The following is an 18,110-nucleotide window of genomic DNA, read 5'->3' as shown; positions in this document are numbered from 1 at the left end:
ATAGATGACTTTTTAATATAGACTGCCTTTTTATTTCAATTTAAATTTGTATACTTTGATACACGATGATTTCAAAATGTATGCCATCTCAGACCTTGTTCCCCTAGGTATAGAAGATAACTTATACCACAACAGTAAATCAGAAGATCTTCCCAAAGCTTACACCGTAATGAAATACCCTTATTTCATGGAAAAGTAGGTCAAAGGATCGATAGAGGAACCTTGAAACTTTTGCCTCCACACAATGAGAATTCACCATAATACCTACTACGAAATTCTGTCGCACACCCTTGTCATAGGGATTAGAGTTTATTTTACTTGACAATCGGTGTAATTTATAACGTCTTTTAGCTGAGAATAAGTTATTTAGTAAGATAAGTAGATATTTAAAACTAAGTCATCATTTTTATATTTATCAATCTACCTAATCTATTATTATACTAAGTACATACAGAGGAACTTTGTAATTTAAGTAGGTATCTTTAAGTAGCTTGTAAGCTCTGTTAGTATTAGTTTGTAATTTGTTTTTTTTAGCTGAATAAAGGATTTTATTAATATTATTATTATTGTTATTACCCGCGCCTCCGTTCGCGTGAAGTTCTGGTTATTAAAATTTCCATGGAAACCAAGGCTTTTCCGGTTTCCGGTAAATGTGTTAATTTAGGGTAAAATCTATTGTCATTCCAAGTTTCAGCCAAATCAGTTTAATAACTGCAGCGTTAAAGAGTAACAAACACACACACAAACTTTCGTCTTTATAATATTAGTGTGATTTATCAACCTACTATCTATTCCAAATATCAACCAAATCGCTTCAGTAGTTGAAGCGCAAAGGAGTAACAAACATACATGTGACTCCGTCAGTGTGAAATTCAGTTTTTCACAAATCCCGCGGGAACCATGGATTTTTCCGGGATAAAAAGCAATTAAGAAAATTCTCTGGTATGCAGGTTTCCTCACGATGTTTTACGATGATAGTTCGAAGAGCCGATGGCCGTTGGGGTCCTGGAATGACGACCCCGCACTAGAAGGGCAGTGTTGGTCGACCCTCCACCAGGTGGACTGACGGCATCAAGCGAGTCGCAGGGATTCGCTGTATGCAGGTGGCTCAGTATCGTGAAAGTGATCGGAAAGTCCCTACAAAAGGCCTTTGTCCTGCAGTGGACGTCCATCAGCTGATATGATGATGATAAAAGTTTGTGGTATTAAAGGTAATTTCAGGATTTAGGTACTGAACCGATTTTGAAAATTCTTTTAACACTAGAAATCCACGTTATTTGTGTCATAGGCTACATTTCATTCCAGAAGGGAACGAGGGAAAAGGGAGGGGAAGGGAAAGAAATCGCAGGGCGTCTAGTTAATAAATAATTAAAACGAAAATTTTCGGGATGTTTGTAATGAAAATAAGGTTATGAAATTTCAAAAACAATCGAATTTTTTGAATAATAATATATTTGCAGCTTCTTTACATTCAATGTAACATTTTTCATTAGGTACTCTTCACTCCGCATACGGTCGCTCGCCGGTGTGTGCGTGTGACTTAAGTATGGAGCTCTCAACCCACACAAATGGAGTATCAAATCAAATCATCATTTATTTGCTAGAGTGTGGCACATGTTTTGATCCTTAAATTATTGCATCACCTAGACACTCATGGTATTCATCATCCACCAAATATAGCACAAAATTGAGTTTAATTTCCCCACAATTTGGCAACACTGTAGTCTAGGAGCTGACGGTGGCGGCGTGTCTCTTGGTCAGTCCATCAATTGTTTTTGCTAGAATGTGGTACATGTTTTGAACTTTAAATTATTTCATCACCTAGACACTCATGGTATTCATCATCCACCAAATATAGCACAAAATTGCACAAAATTTAGATTAGTTTTTTCACAATTTGAGGAAATTTCCACAAATTAGCAACACTGTAGTCTAGGAGCTGGCGGTGGCGACGTGTCTCTTGGGCAGTCCATCTCGCGTTAGACGCAGATGCACCAACTTGACGTGCGCGAAAATATACCTAACACCCAGCCGCGCCGCGTTTCATCGTTTCGACGTTTTCATATCGACTCAACTGGACGAGTGGTGTGAAACTAAGGTTATTAAATTCAAACAGAATTCGATTCCATTTTTTATTTATTTTTCTTTTATTTTTTTTCAAATCAAATCATCATTTATTTGCTAGAATGTGTTTCATGTTTTGATCTTTAAATTATTGCATCCACCATATATTCCACAAAATTGAGTTTAATTTCCCTACAATTTGGGGAAAACTCCACAAATTGGCAACACTGTAGTCTAGGAGCTGGCGGTGGCGGCGTGTCTCTTGGGCAGTCCATCAATTGTTTTTGCTAGAATGTGTTTCATGTTTTGATCTTTAAATTATTGCATCCACCATATATTCCACAAAATTGAGTTTAATTTCTCCACAATTTGGGGAAATCTCCACAATTTGGCAACACTATAGTCTAGGAGCTGGCGGTGGCGGCGTGTCTCTTGGGCAGTTGCACCAACTTGACGTGCGTGTGCAGGCTGCTTCCCTGTGTGAAGGCAGCGGGACACTCCGCACACATTACGGTCGCTCGCTGGTGTGTGTGCGTAGGTGTGACTTGAGTGTGGAGCTCTCAACCCCCACAAATGGAGTATCAAATGAAATCATCATTTATTTGCTAGAATGTGGGGTGGTATGTGTGGTTGCATCACCTAGATACTCATGGTATTCATGATCCACCATACATTGCACAAAATTAAGTTCAAATTTCCCACAATTTGGGGGAATCTCCACAAATTGGCAACACTGTAGTCTAGGAGCTGACGGTGGCGGCGTGTCTCTTGGTCAGTCCATCAATTGTTTTTGCTAGAATGTGGTACATGTTTTGATCTTTAAATTATTTCATCACCTAGACACTCATGGTATTCATCATCCACCAAATATAGCACAAAATTGAGTTTAGTTTTTCCACAATTTGGGGAAATCTCCACAATATAGCAACACTGTAGTCTAGGAGCTGGCGGTGGCGACGTGTCTCTTGGGCAGTCCATCTCGCGTTAGACGCAGATGCACCAACTTGACGTGCGCAAAAATATACCTAACACCCAGCCGCACATCAAGTTTACACATTTCGACGTTTTCATATCGACTCAACTGGACGAGTGGTGTGAAACTAAGGTTATTAAATTCAAACAGAATTCGATTCCATTTTTTATTTTTATTTATTTATTTTCCTTTTATTTTTTCCAAATCAAATCATCATTTATTTGCTACAATGTGTTTCATGTTTTGATCTTTAAATTATTGCATCCACCATATATTCCACAAAATTGAGTTTAAGTTCCCCACAATTTGGGGAAATCTCCACAAATTGGCAACACTATAGTCTAGGAGCTGGCGGTGGCGGCGTGTCTCTTGGGCAGTCCATCTCTTGTTAGACGCAGATGCACCAACTTGACGTGCGTGCGTAGGCTGCTTCCCTGTGTGAAGGCAGCGGGACACTCCGCACACATATACGGTCGCTCGCCGGTGTGTGTGCGTAGGTGTGACTTGAGTGTGGAGTTTTGTGCGAACACCTTGTCACACTGGGGGCAGGGGTACTTCAAGGGTCGCTTGTGGCCGTCGTGCGCGAATTTCTTGTGTTCCGTCAGCGACCACAGAGAGAGGTACGCCTGGAACAATGAAATAAAATTGTGAAATGCCTGAAAATCAGCACTACAGCTCTCAACTGTAGTATCGAGCTGAGGCAGCGCCCCATTCAGCTGAATCTCTTTATTATATTACTAGCGGACGCCCGCGACTTCGTCTGCGTGAAACCCTACTACTACGCCTACCCCTACTCTACCTTACTCTTACCCTACCCCTACCCTACCCCTACCCTTATCCTACTCCTACCCTACCCCTACCCTACCACCACCCTATCCTTACTCTACCCCTATAGTACGGACCATGCGACGGCGACGGAAGCTTAAAAAATGGAGTAACTTCTCCCGTTTTCTCAACATTTCCTTTCACTGCTCTGCTCCTATTGACGGTAGCATAATGAAAAGTATATTTCAACCTGCCCAGGAGTATGAAGAATAATTGTGCCAAGTTTCGTTAAAATCCGTCGAGTAGTTTTTGTTTCTATAACGAACATACCATGCGACGGAAGCTTAAAAAATGGAGTAACTTCTCCCGTTTTCCCAACATTTCCCTTCACTGCTCTGCTCCTGTTGATTGTAGCGTGATGAAAAGTATACTATAACCTGCCCAGGAGTATAAAGAATAATTGTACCAAGTTTCGTTAAAATCCGTCCAGTAGTTTTTGTTTCTATAAAGAACATACAGACAGACAGACAGACAAAAATTTTACTGATTGTATTTTTGGCATCAGTATCGATCACTTATCACCCCCTGATAGTTATTTTGGAAATATATTTCATGTACAGAATTGACCTCTCTACAGATTTATTATAAGTATAGATTATACTAAGTACAGACAGTAACTTTGTAATGTAAGTAGGTATCTTTAAGTACCTTGTCAGCTCTGTTAGTATTGATATAGTAGATAGCTTAGTATTTGATATAGTAGATTGATATAGTAGATACCTCTATTAGTTTGTAATTTCTTTTTGATTGTTAATTTGGTTTTTTTTTTAGCTGAATAAAGAATAATAATTTTATTATTATTATTATTATTCTCATTTATTTATTACTTCTTTTTTTTTTTAAATTTTTAACAATATAAGTATAAAATACAAAACATTATTAACAATTTATAAAAAAATATTATTATTATTATTAAATGCATGCGCAACAGAGATCTATACTTATAATAAAACTGTAACAAGTCAAATTCTGTACATTGAATATATTTTGAAAATTTTTGTTGGAGGACATTATACAGGGTGCTCGGGTGTATTTCCCATAACTATAGGGTTATATTCTCTAAGAAAAATTAATTAAAAATGTCTATGGAACACGTGTACTAAAATGAATAGTTTCGGAGTAAAAAATTTTTTTTTTGTAAAGAGATCTTAAATTGTGTCCCTTATAATATAATAATAATAATAATAATTTCTTTATTTTTGGCTACAAAGGCCCATTGGTTAGTTACAAACTTAAAAATTATGTTAGTAGGTACACATATTAATAATATGACCTAGACAAACTTATTCAAAGATAAATATCATGGAGTACCTTACTAATGAAGTGCAGTGTCAATTGCAATATCTTATCGATATCGACAGTCTTACCATTACGATTACGTATTTTAAAATGCAAGGATAGATAAAAGATGAGGAGATCCGCAGAAAAATCAAAGTCACCGACATAGCTCAACGAGTCGCGAAGCTGAAGTGGCAAAGGGCGGGGCAGATAGTTCTAAGAGCCGATGGACGTTGGAGTTCTAAAGTTCTGGAATGGCGACCCCACACTATAAAACGCAGTGTTGGTCGACCCCCCACCAGGTGGACTGACAACATCAAGCGAGTCGCAGGTATTCGCTGGATGCAGGTGGCTCAGTATCGCGATGTTTACCGTCCATCGGCTGATATGATGATGATGATGATGATGAGATAAAGGCGTGTGTTACATGGATAGTCGGAGTTATTTGAATAACTTTGTATGAGTACATAAAAAGTTTTTATTTACTAGTTTAAAAAAATATTAATTATGTAGTTCGGCTCCTATAAGTGGACTTGTCAACACCTTGAAGTTATGGTAAATACACCCGAGCACCCTGTATATATCCTAGCCTACCGACCTCAGACCAATTATAGAAGGACCTGTATCGCACTCATAGTCACAAACAAAATTGTCTGTTATTTTCTGAAGAAAACGAGCGTAGATTTGGTATATATCTTATACTAAACTAGAAGTTTTTGCCCGTTTTTTACACAATTCAATTAAACAAAAAGGTATTTTTACGGAGCTCTTTAACCGACGAACACGATTACAACTATATCATCGATTCTATAGAGACAGTTTTTATAATCGCATTAGATTATTGATCATATACTTAGACAGAAAAGTAACGACTAGCGAGGCAGGTCCTATACAATAATTGGTCTGAGCTACCGACATATCTCACCTTGTCGCATTTGTCGCACTGGTAGGGCTTTCGGTTGAGATGGACCCTGTTCAAATGTTGTTCCAACTCACGCTTGACCGCGAACCGCTTCTCACAGTGTTCGCATTGTAGTCTGCAACAAAATAGTCTATTGATGGTCTGCAACAAGATACATAGTCTGCAAAAAAATAGTCTTTAGACAGTCTGCAACAAGATAGTCTATACATAGTCTGCAACAAGATAGTCTGTACATAGTCTGCATTAAGAGTCTTTAGATAGTCTTTTTACACGCTTTATATTAGCTTCACTTGTAACTATGTATGTAACAAAATCTTTGAATCTCAATTTGACAAACTTCCCGGTATTCGATTAGGATGAAATTTTGCACACGCTCTGAGTTCTGATGACAATACATGACTAGATAAGAAACGTCATTACAAATACAATATGGCGGCCTCCCTAAGATTGCGGACTGGCTGTTTGAAATCCACCCCCAAAGCCACGTGACTTAAATCCAATATTTGTAATTTTTTGTGCGTATTTTTTAGTTTTTTAAACTATTTAAAGTTATTTAAGCTTATGCATTGCCTTTATCGCGAGCTTTGAGCGCATACAATATGGCGGCCTCCCTAAGATTGCGGACTGGCTGTTTGAAATCCACCCCCAAAGCCACGTGACTTAAATCCAATATTTTTAATTTTTTGTGCGTATTTTTTAGTTTTTTAAACTATTTAAAGTTATTTAAGCTTATGCATTGCCTTTATCGCGAGCTTTGAGCGCGAGGACCGAATCAAGAAATTCCGTAACGAAAATAAACCTAACACCCAGCCGTGCATCAAGTTAACACATTTCGACGTTGTCATATCGACTCAACTGGACAAGTGGTGTGAAACCAAACCAACCATTAAATTCAAACAGAGTTCGATTCCAGCTCAAAGACATTTTTTACCTTTTTTATTTATTAATTCTTTTATTTTATTATTTATTATTATTTTCTAAAGAAAACAAAATACTGCTATAAAATAAGTAAATAATTATAATTGCATCAGTCGATAAAAATCAGGTGGCAGTCCCCGAGTGCCATACGTATTTTTTTTTATTCTTTACAAGTTAGCCCATGACTACAATCTCACCTTATGGTAAGTGATGAGCAATCTACACTACAGCCTTTCTTGATGAGTACTGTTTACCAACAAACAAATTACAAATGAGGGTATAAATCACTACTCATTTCACAACTAATCTATACTAATATAATAAAGCTGAAGAGTTTGTTTGTTTGTTTGATTGAACGCGCTAATCTTTGGAACTACTGGTCCGATTTGAAAAGTTCTTTCAGTGTTAGATAGCCCATTTATCGAGGAAGGCTATCGGCTATATATTTTCCTTGTATTCCTACGGGAACGGGAACCACGCGAGTGAAATCGCGCGGCGTCAGCTAGTAATAATTATAATTAACTTGTTCTTAAATTAGTGAAAATAAATTAGAATAGTAAGCTTAGAACAATTACATATGGCTAATATATTTTAAATACGATTTTATAAACAAACTATACATAATTTAAAATAAATAAGTTATGAAATGACATGCGTTTTCTACCTTCATTTCTAATTTCTTTGTTGGTAAACAGTGTTTATCTAGAAAGGCTGGAGTATAAGTTGGAAGCGGGCTAAACAGTAGAAATGCAACAAGATAGAGTTTTTAGAGTGCAGAGTCTTTACAAAACAGATAACCTTGATGTTTCAAAAGTGCTTGTAAACTAACCCTACTAGATAATTTCAAATTATATGTTTTACAGAAGGATCTTATTATTAAGATCATAAGGACTACAATTACTCAACAAATAGGTGATAACTGGTGAAAGTAGCGATACTAACTCCCCCAAAAAATCTCTTTTTGAAGAGCTTTTGATTTTTTTAACTTATAAATTATTATCATTCTTACTTGAATTCCATGTAGTTGACGTGTGGCGCGGCAATTTTGAGATGTTGTTTTAACGCGTAGCTCGTTTTGAAAGCTCTGAAACAATCATATTTATATTTCGTCGCTTCATTCTTCAGATATAATTTTACCAAGTAGTTTCCTTTAGCTTACAAGCAACAATGCACGTTTTAGAGATTTATTTTCTTTGAACCAATCATAAAATCTGACAATGTATAATATATGATAATGTATATAATGCTAAGGGTGATAATACTGAATTCATTTACAACCACAACAGCTGTTAGCTCAGACTATATATATTTGACTAGTAGATCTCGCACCGAAATTCACAAACAAAATTGTCTGTCATTTTCTGAGGAAAACAACCTTAGATTTGGTATATATCTTATACTAAACTAGAAGATTTTGGCAGTTTTTGACAGCATTCAACTACACAAAAAGGTATTTTGAGCTCTTTAACCGACGAACACGATTACAACTATGAAACATCGATACTATAGATACAGTTTTTATAATCGCATTAGATCGTTGATCATACTTTGACAGAAAAGTAACAGCGAGGCAGGACGTTATGTATTTAGTCTGAGGCTGTTAGTGATAATGCTCTCCGGGGCACGGGGATGCAACACCACCATACTCTCAACTCAGGGCTAACAATTTCAACTTGAAATTTCACCGCCTTCAAACTGATCAGTAGGTAGAAAATATTATAATGTTAGTTCCCTGTGTGTTTGTGTTTTTTAAGTCGGTTGAATTTTTTTTAATATTTATCTTTAAATGTCATTGACCTCTTATAGTAAAAAGACGCACAATCACGTAGGAAAATTAACTTAAAAACTGGCCAATTTTGGTTTGACAGTTTTAGAATTATTGGTAAAATTATACCTAAAGGCCTTTAAATATATTTAATAAAATCCCAAATTCAGAGCAAATTCAACCTTAAGGATTGAGTTTTAAGGTTGAATTTGCAAATGCGACTACTAGAATTGAGTGCCAAGAAATTGTGTTTGACACTCATTGAGTGGGGACGTTTTTTGGTCGCTGATTGTGCATACACTTTTTAATAGGAGATTGATGTTAAATGTAGATAAAATAAATAAATAGCACTCACTTATCGCACTCCACGCAGTAGAAGTCCCTTTGGTCAGAATGCTTGGTCATGTGATTCTTGAGTTGAGAAAGAGTTTTGAAACCGCCACCGCAGTCTTTGCATACGTGGTGGGTGAACGTTTGACCAGACGATTCCGTTGTTGGATGTTTTCTAGAAAAAAAATGATTTTATTGAGCTTTTTATGATATAGGGTTTAAGTGGATCTAGAGTCTTAAACAGTGGAGATTAAATGGTCTAAGAGCCGGCATTAGAAATGTATACCCTCATCTGTCACCCATTGCAAATAGGTTGCCTAGTTAAATTAGGGCCAAACACATAAACACACAACTAGATCAAAGGCAACTTAATACAGTTAAATTAGGCATAAAATAAGCTTTCATTTTATATATTGGACGACTAAATGATGAGGGTAATTATATAACATTAATAACTAACTGTTTATATCTGGCAACCCTACAGTTGCAGTGTGAAAGCAGGCAACTTTTACTTTTTCAATTCTGTTGGATATATTATTTTAACAAGTGTACGATTTTTATTAATTAAGCAAAGAGGGAGTAGATTAAATAAATTTAATAAAAAAAAATCATCATTTAATACTCACCCGGCGCAATTTTACTAGGCAATATATTTGCAATGTGTCAATGTGAATATTTTCTATAATTTATTTCTTATCCCAATTAAAACAGATGAGGGTATATATTCCTTATGCCGGATCTTGTACTATAATGAAAACAGTGTAAAAAAGAATACCCACAGCATAACATGTCCCTTTACACTTTCCTTATTGGCGAATGTCTTCGAACAATATTTGCACTCTATCCTATTCTTGCTCCTATGTACATATGCTATGTGCTTTCTCAGGGATACTTGTCGACTGAAACAGAACAAACAAACAATTTTAACCATCATCAATTTTAGACAATGATATTAAATACTGTTAGATGTGTTGCTAGCGCATGAGACATGAGTCTACCACGCTGGCCCAATGCGGATTGGCAGACTTCACACGCAGAGAATTAAGAAAATTCTCTGGTATGCAGGTTTCCTCACGATGTTTTCCTTCACCGTTTGAGACACGTGATATTTAATTTTTTAAAATGCACACAACTGAAAATTAGGTGCATGCCCCGGACCGGATTCGAACCTACGCCCTGCAGAATCTGAGGCAGAGGTCATATCCACCGGGCTGTCACGGCTCTATACACAATTCATTGTTAATTGTGATCAACAACGAATTTTCGATTTGTGTTTAGGAAGTGTAAAAACTATATATACATAAATATATAATGGAAATAAAGACAAAATTGTGCTTGTGTGCGCTCAGTGTTGTAGCCTATTTTCGGATCACTTTTTGCGGTGATTTTGTAGGGACGTAACCGATCTATAGTATAAAATTATCATTGATTTTAGCCCAATACAAGCCAGTCAACTCGCAAATGTCAGTATTTTAATTTTTTTTAAATCAAATTTTAGAAACTGTAATCACTAATTAAAAGAATATACTCAACAGAATTAAAAACAGAAAGGTTGAATACTTTCACATAGCAACTATAGGGTTATCAGATGTAAACAGTTGAGTAATATTATTTACATACCCTCATCAGTTATTTAGTCGTCTAATATATCAAATGAAAGTTTATTTTACGTTTAATTTAACTGTACTAAGTTGCCTTTGATCTAGTTCATGGTTTCCTATATTTAGTATGGAAAATGTGTTTGGCAGCAATTTAACTAAGCAACCCATTTGCAATTGTCACTGTAAATATTATCTATCATTTATTTTTCATCATTAATAAATAACAGATGAGGGTATATATTTCTAATGCCGGATCTTAGACTATAGTTTAAGTTCCTTTATGACACTCCCATGATATGCGGGCGACGGGGGGGAAAACTGCGCTGCGCAGACGTGGGTTTTTCGTTGATCGCTACACGTAAGTGGCGTGCATAAGGTTTGATCAGGGTATGCCCTAGTAAGACAATTTATCTGAACTGGGCTAATGTGCATTGTTTACGCGTTAACAAAATATTTGTTAGGGTATGCAGTGCTTTGACGCATGTATGAAATGCACGCCACTGCTACACGTCCCCCGGCCCGCGCGGAACATCGAGTGTTACGAACGAAGTTGCCAAGCTATAGACGATACTTACTTGAACACTTTGCTGCAGTGTGAACACTTGTACTGGCAGACATCGCTCAGGTGGGCGGCGGTGTAGTGGTCTTTGATAGTGAACCGGTTGATACGGGTCAGCCCACACTCGCCGCACCGGTAGCGGCTACAATTTTTTTTATATACAATATACATAAATAAATATACAAGGACACACACACACGCACATGGAAATGTGAATACACACACTGCTAGTTTCACCGTCTGTAAGCTGCCTCCATTTATAAGTTCAATACAAGAAATCGCTTAACAATATTAAAAATGATCTTAAGACAAAACACACATCATTATCAACCCATATTCGGCTGTCTGCTGAGCTCGAGTCTCCTCTCAGAATGAGAGGGGTTAGGCCAATAGTCCACCACGCTGGCCCAATGCGGATTGACAGACTTCACACACGCAGATAATTAACAAAATTCTTAGGTATGCAGGTTTCGTTTCACGATGTTTTTCCTTCACTATTTGAGACACGTGATATTTCATTTCTTAAAATGCACACAACTGAAAAGTTGGATGTGCATGACCCGGACCGGATTCGAACCCACACCCTCCGGCATCGTAGGCAGAGGTCATATCCACTGGGCTATCACGGCTCTAAACAAATATCCAAAACACACGCTAGCGAAAAATAAATTGAAAAAATTTAAACATCCTGTATAATTCTATTTCGTAAGTATGAAGTCATTGAACTTTGATCTAGTCTATACTAATATTATAAAGAGGTAAAGTTTGTAAGTTTGTAAGTTTGTCACATTTTTTAAATGGGGTAATCTTCGGAACTACTGGTCCGATTTTAAAAATTCTTTCACCAGTAGAATGCTACATTATCGGGGAGTGCTATAGGCTATATTTTATATTGGTATCATATATATTAGCCGAGTTATCACAGTTTTTGTCATACAGGTCGGCCTAAAAATCCTCTTAAACAGACTTATTCGCATGCGCTGCCTTAACTATTGTGTAAAATTGAAATTAATGTATGGAGACTTTATGTATCTTTAAAAGTTCTACAAAAAAGTCCGCGACACTATATATCTATCTTCTATATATTAGCAGATATAGTACCTTTTGTGTTTTAAAAATTATTAATTTTATATACTTAGGTTTACGTCATTATTTATACAACTATACTTTAATCCTTAGTAAAATAAATTATTTAATAATCACAAGGATATTATGGAGATAAGATTTGCGCTTTACAGTATGTTAATTACTTAAATAGTTTCGGAGATAATACAAAATCTCTAAAAGACGCAGAAATTCCGCTATGTGACGCCCGGCGCTTTCATTTACGTAGTTCCCATTCCCGTGTGAATATGGGGATCAAACATAGCCTATGATACTCGCAAATAACGTAGCTTTCTATTGGTAAAACAATTTTCCAAATCGGTCCAGTAGATCCAGAGATTACCTCCTACAACCACACGAACTTTACCTCTTTATATTATTAGCATAGAAGTCTCTATTTCTCTTGGTCATACCACCACTCTCGAAGGACTTAACCGATTTTGCTAAGGGTAGGAGTAAGATAGAGAAGTTACAGGGTAGGGTAGGGTACGGGTAGGGAAGCGTAGGGGTAGTGTAGGGGTAGGGTAGGTTTAGGGCCGGGTTTATGGTAGTGGTAGGGTAGGGGTAGAGGTAGGGTAGTGGTAGGGTAGAGGTACGGGTAGGATAGAGAAGTGGTAGGGTAGGGGTAGGATAGGCGTGAGATAGGGGTACGGGTGGGATAGGGGTAGGAAAGGGATAGGTTACGGGGAGGGTAGGGGTAGGATGGGGGTAGGGTGTAGGTAAGGTAGGGGTAGGGTAGGAGTAGGTTTGGGGTAGGGTAGGGGTAGGGTGGGGGTAGGGGTAGGGTTGGGGTAGTGGTAGGGTAGGGGTAGTAGTAAAGTTGACATCGAAATTTACGCCGACGAAGTCGCGGGCGTCCGCTAGTTTAGGCTAAAGTGAATGTTCTCAAAGGGATCGACGAATCGCGGCAGCGAATTTGAAAATACAGGATGTTTTAAAATAATCCATTTTTGAAGGTTTGTTACAAACAATCATAACTCCTTGTTGTGTACATTATTTTTTTTTTACACATACAAAACATCCATACAATCTTTCGCGTTTATAATATTAGTAGGATTCTTACATATGATGGTATTTCTTATGCTCCAACAGTTTATGTAAAGTATCAGTTCTCCGCTTGCATATGTCACACTCAAATTCCCCTCTTACCTAAAACACAAATAAAATATTTAGAACTAACAAACACCGCGGTTTCACCCATGTAGTTCCCGTTACGGGAATATAATATAGCCTATGTTACTCTTTCAACATGTTCTATACGCATAGTGTGGTCTATATAGGATGTCCCGTAATTAATGTATAAAACGCAAATGGTGGATACACAACCTAATTATATAAAAATAATTTGAATGTGTTTTGAAAAATCCCAAGGGTGAGGTGACCAAGTTTCAAAATCTTGAATCAGTTTTTTCAATGATGTTGCTGCTGTAATTAAAACAAAATAAAGCAGAAAAAATAAAAATGATGATTGCACACAAAGCTTCTTCTATAAAACATCTTTAAAATCTTGACAAGATCTTTAAAATCTTAGTTACAGCAGCTACAGAATTGAAAAAACTTAATAAAGATAGAAAGATATAAAAAAATCCGAAAAAATGTATAGCTTGGTCACCCTAGCTAGCGATTTTTCAAAACAATTTGCGTTTAATCCATTAATTACGGGACAGCCTGTATACAGGGTAGATAAATACTCCTAAAGATTAAAAAGTACAGCCAAGTGGTACGTCGATTCTCTTTCTACGATCGCTAACGCTTCGAAAACTACAGAAATGTATGACAGATCTTGATCACGTGACCTGTCGATAGCAAATGTCATTCCCATACATCTTTCTAGTTTTCGAAGCGTTAGCGATCGTAGAAAGAGAATCGACGTACCACTTGGCTAGGGGGGCGGTTTTGTATAATTACCTTGCTGTGCACCTCCATATGTTTCTCATAAGATTCTTTAAAACTAAACCCTTTAATACAATCCATGCATTTGTAATACAAGTTCTTATATTTGGGGTCCTCTCGCATTTTTGTTCTATCTTTCATACATTGTTCCAACGTTATGTTTAACTTTTGTATGTTTAAGTTTTGTAGATCCCGTCGGTCTATAAATTAAAATTATTGTAGGTGATTTTTACCATCAATACATGTATAAACAGTTTGCAAATTTTTTTTTTAATTTTCAATCTTGCCCTCCAAAACTTTCATATCGAAAAATTTGAAATGAAAGTTTTTCTAAAATCTATGAGTATTTAATTTTATACCCAATTTCTATATATAATTTTAGATAAACTTTTGAACAGATAATATTTTCATGCATAACTTAAAAACAAATCATTTTACATGATTTTACAAAATAAATCTATTTGAGAATATCTTTGAGAACAAGCTCTTACATTTGGAGTATCAAACAATCCTGTTTGTTTTGATATATTAAATGTGAACCACATATACAGATTTCATCTAAAGACAATAAATTAAATACTGAAGGGGGCTCTCATAAAATAAACGTAATTTTTTTGCAGTTTTTATATAGATGGATGGTACAGAACCCTTCGACTCACTCACACTTGATTGCATATAATTCTTTGTTATTTTTTTTTTCTAAAAAGAATATTTGCCATATCTCTTAAATATTCCCAAAATTCCCATACCTCTCCAACTAGCCTGGAAAAACTATATTAGAAGTGAGTACGACAATAGACCAACGGGGCGGGGATCGAACCACCACCCCTCGGTGATGACTCTGGCCGCTTTTACGGTTGAGCTATTGAGGCTTGAGAAGGACCCAAAATGAATGATCTCGCATCTCGAATAAACGAAATTAGTATACCTTTAAGTTTTTGCTGTTTCTTGAGTTTTTCCTTTTTTTCTTTGTCTTGTTGATTTTCTTTTTTTGGTGATTTGATTTTATTTTTAATTTTCCCCGCCTTTAATGCTTTCTTGAGTTGTCTTAAGCTGATATTGTCCAGAGTTTGTCCGTTTTCTTCTTTAAAATTGTTCAATAAACATTCTTCCTCTTTAATAGAGGATTCTTGTAAATCTGTACATATTCAGAAATTCAATCAAAATATAAAAAAATATCCTTTTTTTTGTTAAAAATCAAAATTCATTTATTTCAAGTAAAAATTCATGTTTCAAAAGTGCTTGGAAACTGAGCCAGTTTACAAACACTTTCGAAACATCAGTTGACTATTTGTAAAGATTCTACCACTGGTTCAGAAGCCAGATTCTGCAGAGAAGAGCCAGCAAGTAACTCTACAGTTGCTCTTTTAAAAATTTTAACTCATCATGTGACTTTTTTGTAGACTCGCCGACTTTTCAATCGTCGAATCGCTCGTGGTATAGTAAATTGAACAGCAAGGTCATTCAGATTCAGATGAAGTCTAGTTTTGTAGTTGTTGTTACTGGATTTTATTTTAAAAAAATCTTTTTTATTCTTTACAACGTAGCCCTTGACTTGAATCTCACCTGATGATAAGTGATAATGCAATCTAAGATGTAAGCGGGCTAACTTGTTAGGAGGAAAATGAAAATTCACACCCCTTTCAGTTTCTGAACAACCGCTTTTCAAGAGTTGTTCCATAAACTATAAATAATTTTTGTGTATGGAAATTTTCAATATTGAAATTGCTTGTTTTTCAAGCAGTAGTACAAAATTGTGTCTCACCATGATCATCTATGAATTCTTGATCCGAATATTCCAAAGACAATTCCTCTTTGGGTTCTAATTTGACTGTAACCTCGTTGGTTTGTGAACTTAATACAGTAACAATGGGCATCTCCAAGTCATTGCTGTCACCGGTCAGATTAATTGAATACAATGATACAACGGATAGACTGACCAACTGGTGTTTATGAGTACTTGTCTCAAGTGTTGAATCTGCAAGCTACATAATTTTTTAATAATATTAAACAAATAAATAAAATAACTTAATTTATAATACACCAGAGACTGCTCAACTCTCACAACTTACGTTTTGGGAATTTTCTAAATATTTCTGATTTCTTTGCACATTCTGTACGAACTGTTCACTCTTGAGTATGAATTTTGTACAAATATAACATAACATCACTTCATTTACCTGAAAAACATTTATTGAAATTATCCTACTAATATTATATATGTGAAAGTTTGTATGTACATTTGGATGTTTGTTACTCTTTAACGTCGCAGTTACTGAACCGATCAGGCTGAAATTCAAAACGAAGATAGATAACACCCTAGAAAAACTTATAGGCTACTAACTAATAACTCAAGTCCTTGGTTTTTGTGAGAGTTCCGAAAAACTGATGCTGATGATGGTATGAATGTTTACTACTGCGCTTAGATAGATAGCTTGCAATTGCAAATAGGCTACTCTGTGATGAGTCGGACCGCTCAAACTGTTGAGCTATATATACTCAAGAGGCACAATTATCCGCCCACTTTAATATACTCGCGTCATATTAGAGTGGGTGGATAATTGTGCCTCAGAGACGCAATTATACGCCCACTTTAATATTACAAAAATTTGTGGCATATTTTAATCAACAGGCCACTAAACATCCAGGTCATCCACCATAAAGGAGGGAATACAGAGATTAGACCTAGTATTGATTTAAAAAACAAAGCTATAAAAGTAGGCTTTTTTTTAATGTTTACACAATAATGAAATAGAAAAACACTATTAAAAATTTATAAAAAATGCAAGTCTCGTTGCGGGGCATTTGAGTACCCAATCAACCAGTGGTCAGCCTTCTGTATCCAATCCTTGAGCCACAGAAAGCTTCTGGTGTCGATTAAAGATCGAAAACCCGAATATTATAATTACCTGAAGTACTGCTTTCAAAGCCTCGCTTTGAATATTATAGGGCTCAGTGTGTTTATCGTCTCTATGAGATAAACATCCCATACAATAGTGTGTTGCTTCTGTTGTTCCCATAGCTGATATTTAACACCACGTCTGTTTGTTTTCTTATTTCTAGCACAATTTCCACAACACAAATGTAATAGCGTCACATAATAATTATGTATTAAAATCCTTGACTATTTTCTTTTCCTTCAGTTTCAGTAGTTCAGTGGGTTAAGCATGAAACGAACAAGAAAGAAAATAAAATATTAATAAACAAAACAATATTAATCAAAAATCACTTCGCTTGCGCTCACCACTCGCCACAAATACAAAATAAAATACAAATAGAAATTCAACACACACACAGCAACAGCACTGCACAGCACACCAATGCACACGGCCACCATGCCATGGGAACTTAGAAGAACGTGAAATCTTCCTGAAACAGCGCCATCTACATTCTAGATTTAAGATTCCGGGATAGTAAATTCAATGACTTAAGGTGTGTATGTAATAAAATGTTTTTAGAGATTGAAACTGTATAAGCACGGAAAGCGAAAAAAAGAATTATTTTTCCTTTTAATTATGACGCGTAATAGGAAGAATGTGTTAGTATTTCTAAAGCAAAGGGATTATTTAAGAAAGACAGTAAGTGTACATTAATTTCAACAACGTTCCACATAGTCATTTGACCTAGTGGTGTATAACAAAGGTACGATCTAATAATCCTGAGTTGGACCCCGGGGGTATCAATGGAAAACTTTTTGTCTTTTTTTTTGTTTTTCTCTATTAGTTTCTTAAACTATTACAAAATCAAAAATCTCTCTCCTTTACAAAAAAATATGCATTATTGTTTTTATAACAATAATTGACGACGTCGACGTCATCAACCCATATTCGGCTCACTGCTGAGCTCGAGTCTCCTCTCAGAATGTGAGGGGTAAGGCC

At 36.1% G+C, this 18,110-nt stretch overlaps 1 protein-coding gene across 3 annotated transcripts; it reads right to left on the bottom strand.

The window, feature by feature from the left end:
• Positions 1-1,606: 1,606 nt before the first annotated feature.
• On the bottom strand, positions 1,607-17,503 carry LOC128199471 (zinc finger protein OZF-like). Of its 3 annotated transcripts, none has more exons than XM_052889168.1 (12): positions 17,142-17,497; positions 16,305-16,412; positions 15,998-16,217; positions 15,161-15,370; positions 14,248-14,432; positions 13,403-13,488; positions 11,252-11,377; positions 9,855-9,974; positions 9,101-9,250; positions 7,990-8,064; positions 6,066-6,177; positions 1,607-3,663 (listed from the first exon to the last, which is right to left on the bottom strand). In XM_052889168.1, exons 1-12 carry the CDS (start codon positions 17,250-17,252, stop codon positions 3,379-3,381), a joined length of 1,788 nt encoding a protein of 595 aa, XP_052745128.1. In that variant the 5' UTR covers positions 17,253-17,497; the 3' UTR covers positions 1,607-3,378. The 3 variants fall into 3 exon arrangements, 2 of the variants coding, with proteins under 2 accessions (XP_052745128.1, XP_052745129.1); XR_008252109.1 differs by having other exon boundaries at positions 3,524-3,663; positions 6,066-6,203; positions 17,142-17,503; XM_052889169.1 differs by lacking the exon at positions 15,161-15,370 and having other exon boundaries at positions 17,142-17,496.
• Between the last annotated feature and the right edge of the window lie 607 nt (positions 17,504-18,110).

Source organism: Bicyclus anynana, chromosome 25 (genome assembly GCF_947172395.1).
Source record: "Bicyclus anynana chromosome 25, ilBicAnyn1.1, whole genome shotgun sequence".
Classification (NCBI taxonomy): Eukaryota; Metazoa; Arthropoda; class Insecta; order Lepidoptera; family Nymphalidae; genus Bicyclus; species Bicyclus anynana.
The sequence above is the reverse complement of the archived record's forward strand: the minus strand, read 5'-3'. Positions and strand labels throughout refer to the sequence as shown.

Coding starts and splice junctions, on each gene's coding strand:
- LOC128199471 (XM_052889168.1), bottom strand. CDS start 17,252: ATGGGAACAACAGAAGCAACACACTATTGTATGGGATGTTTATCTCAT. Junction 16,413..17,141: donor CTTTGAAAGCAGTACTTCAG/GTAATTATAATA, acceptor AATGTTTTTCAG/GTAAATGAAGTGATGTTATG. Junction 11,378..13,402: donor CATAAGAAATACCATCATAT/GTAAGAATCCTA, acceptor AAAAAATTGTAG/CCGCTACCGGTGCGGCGAGT.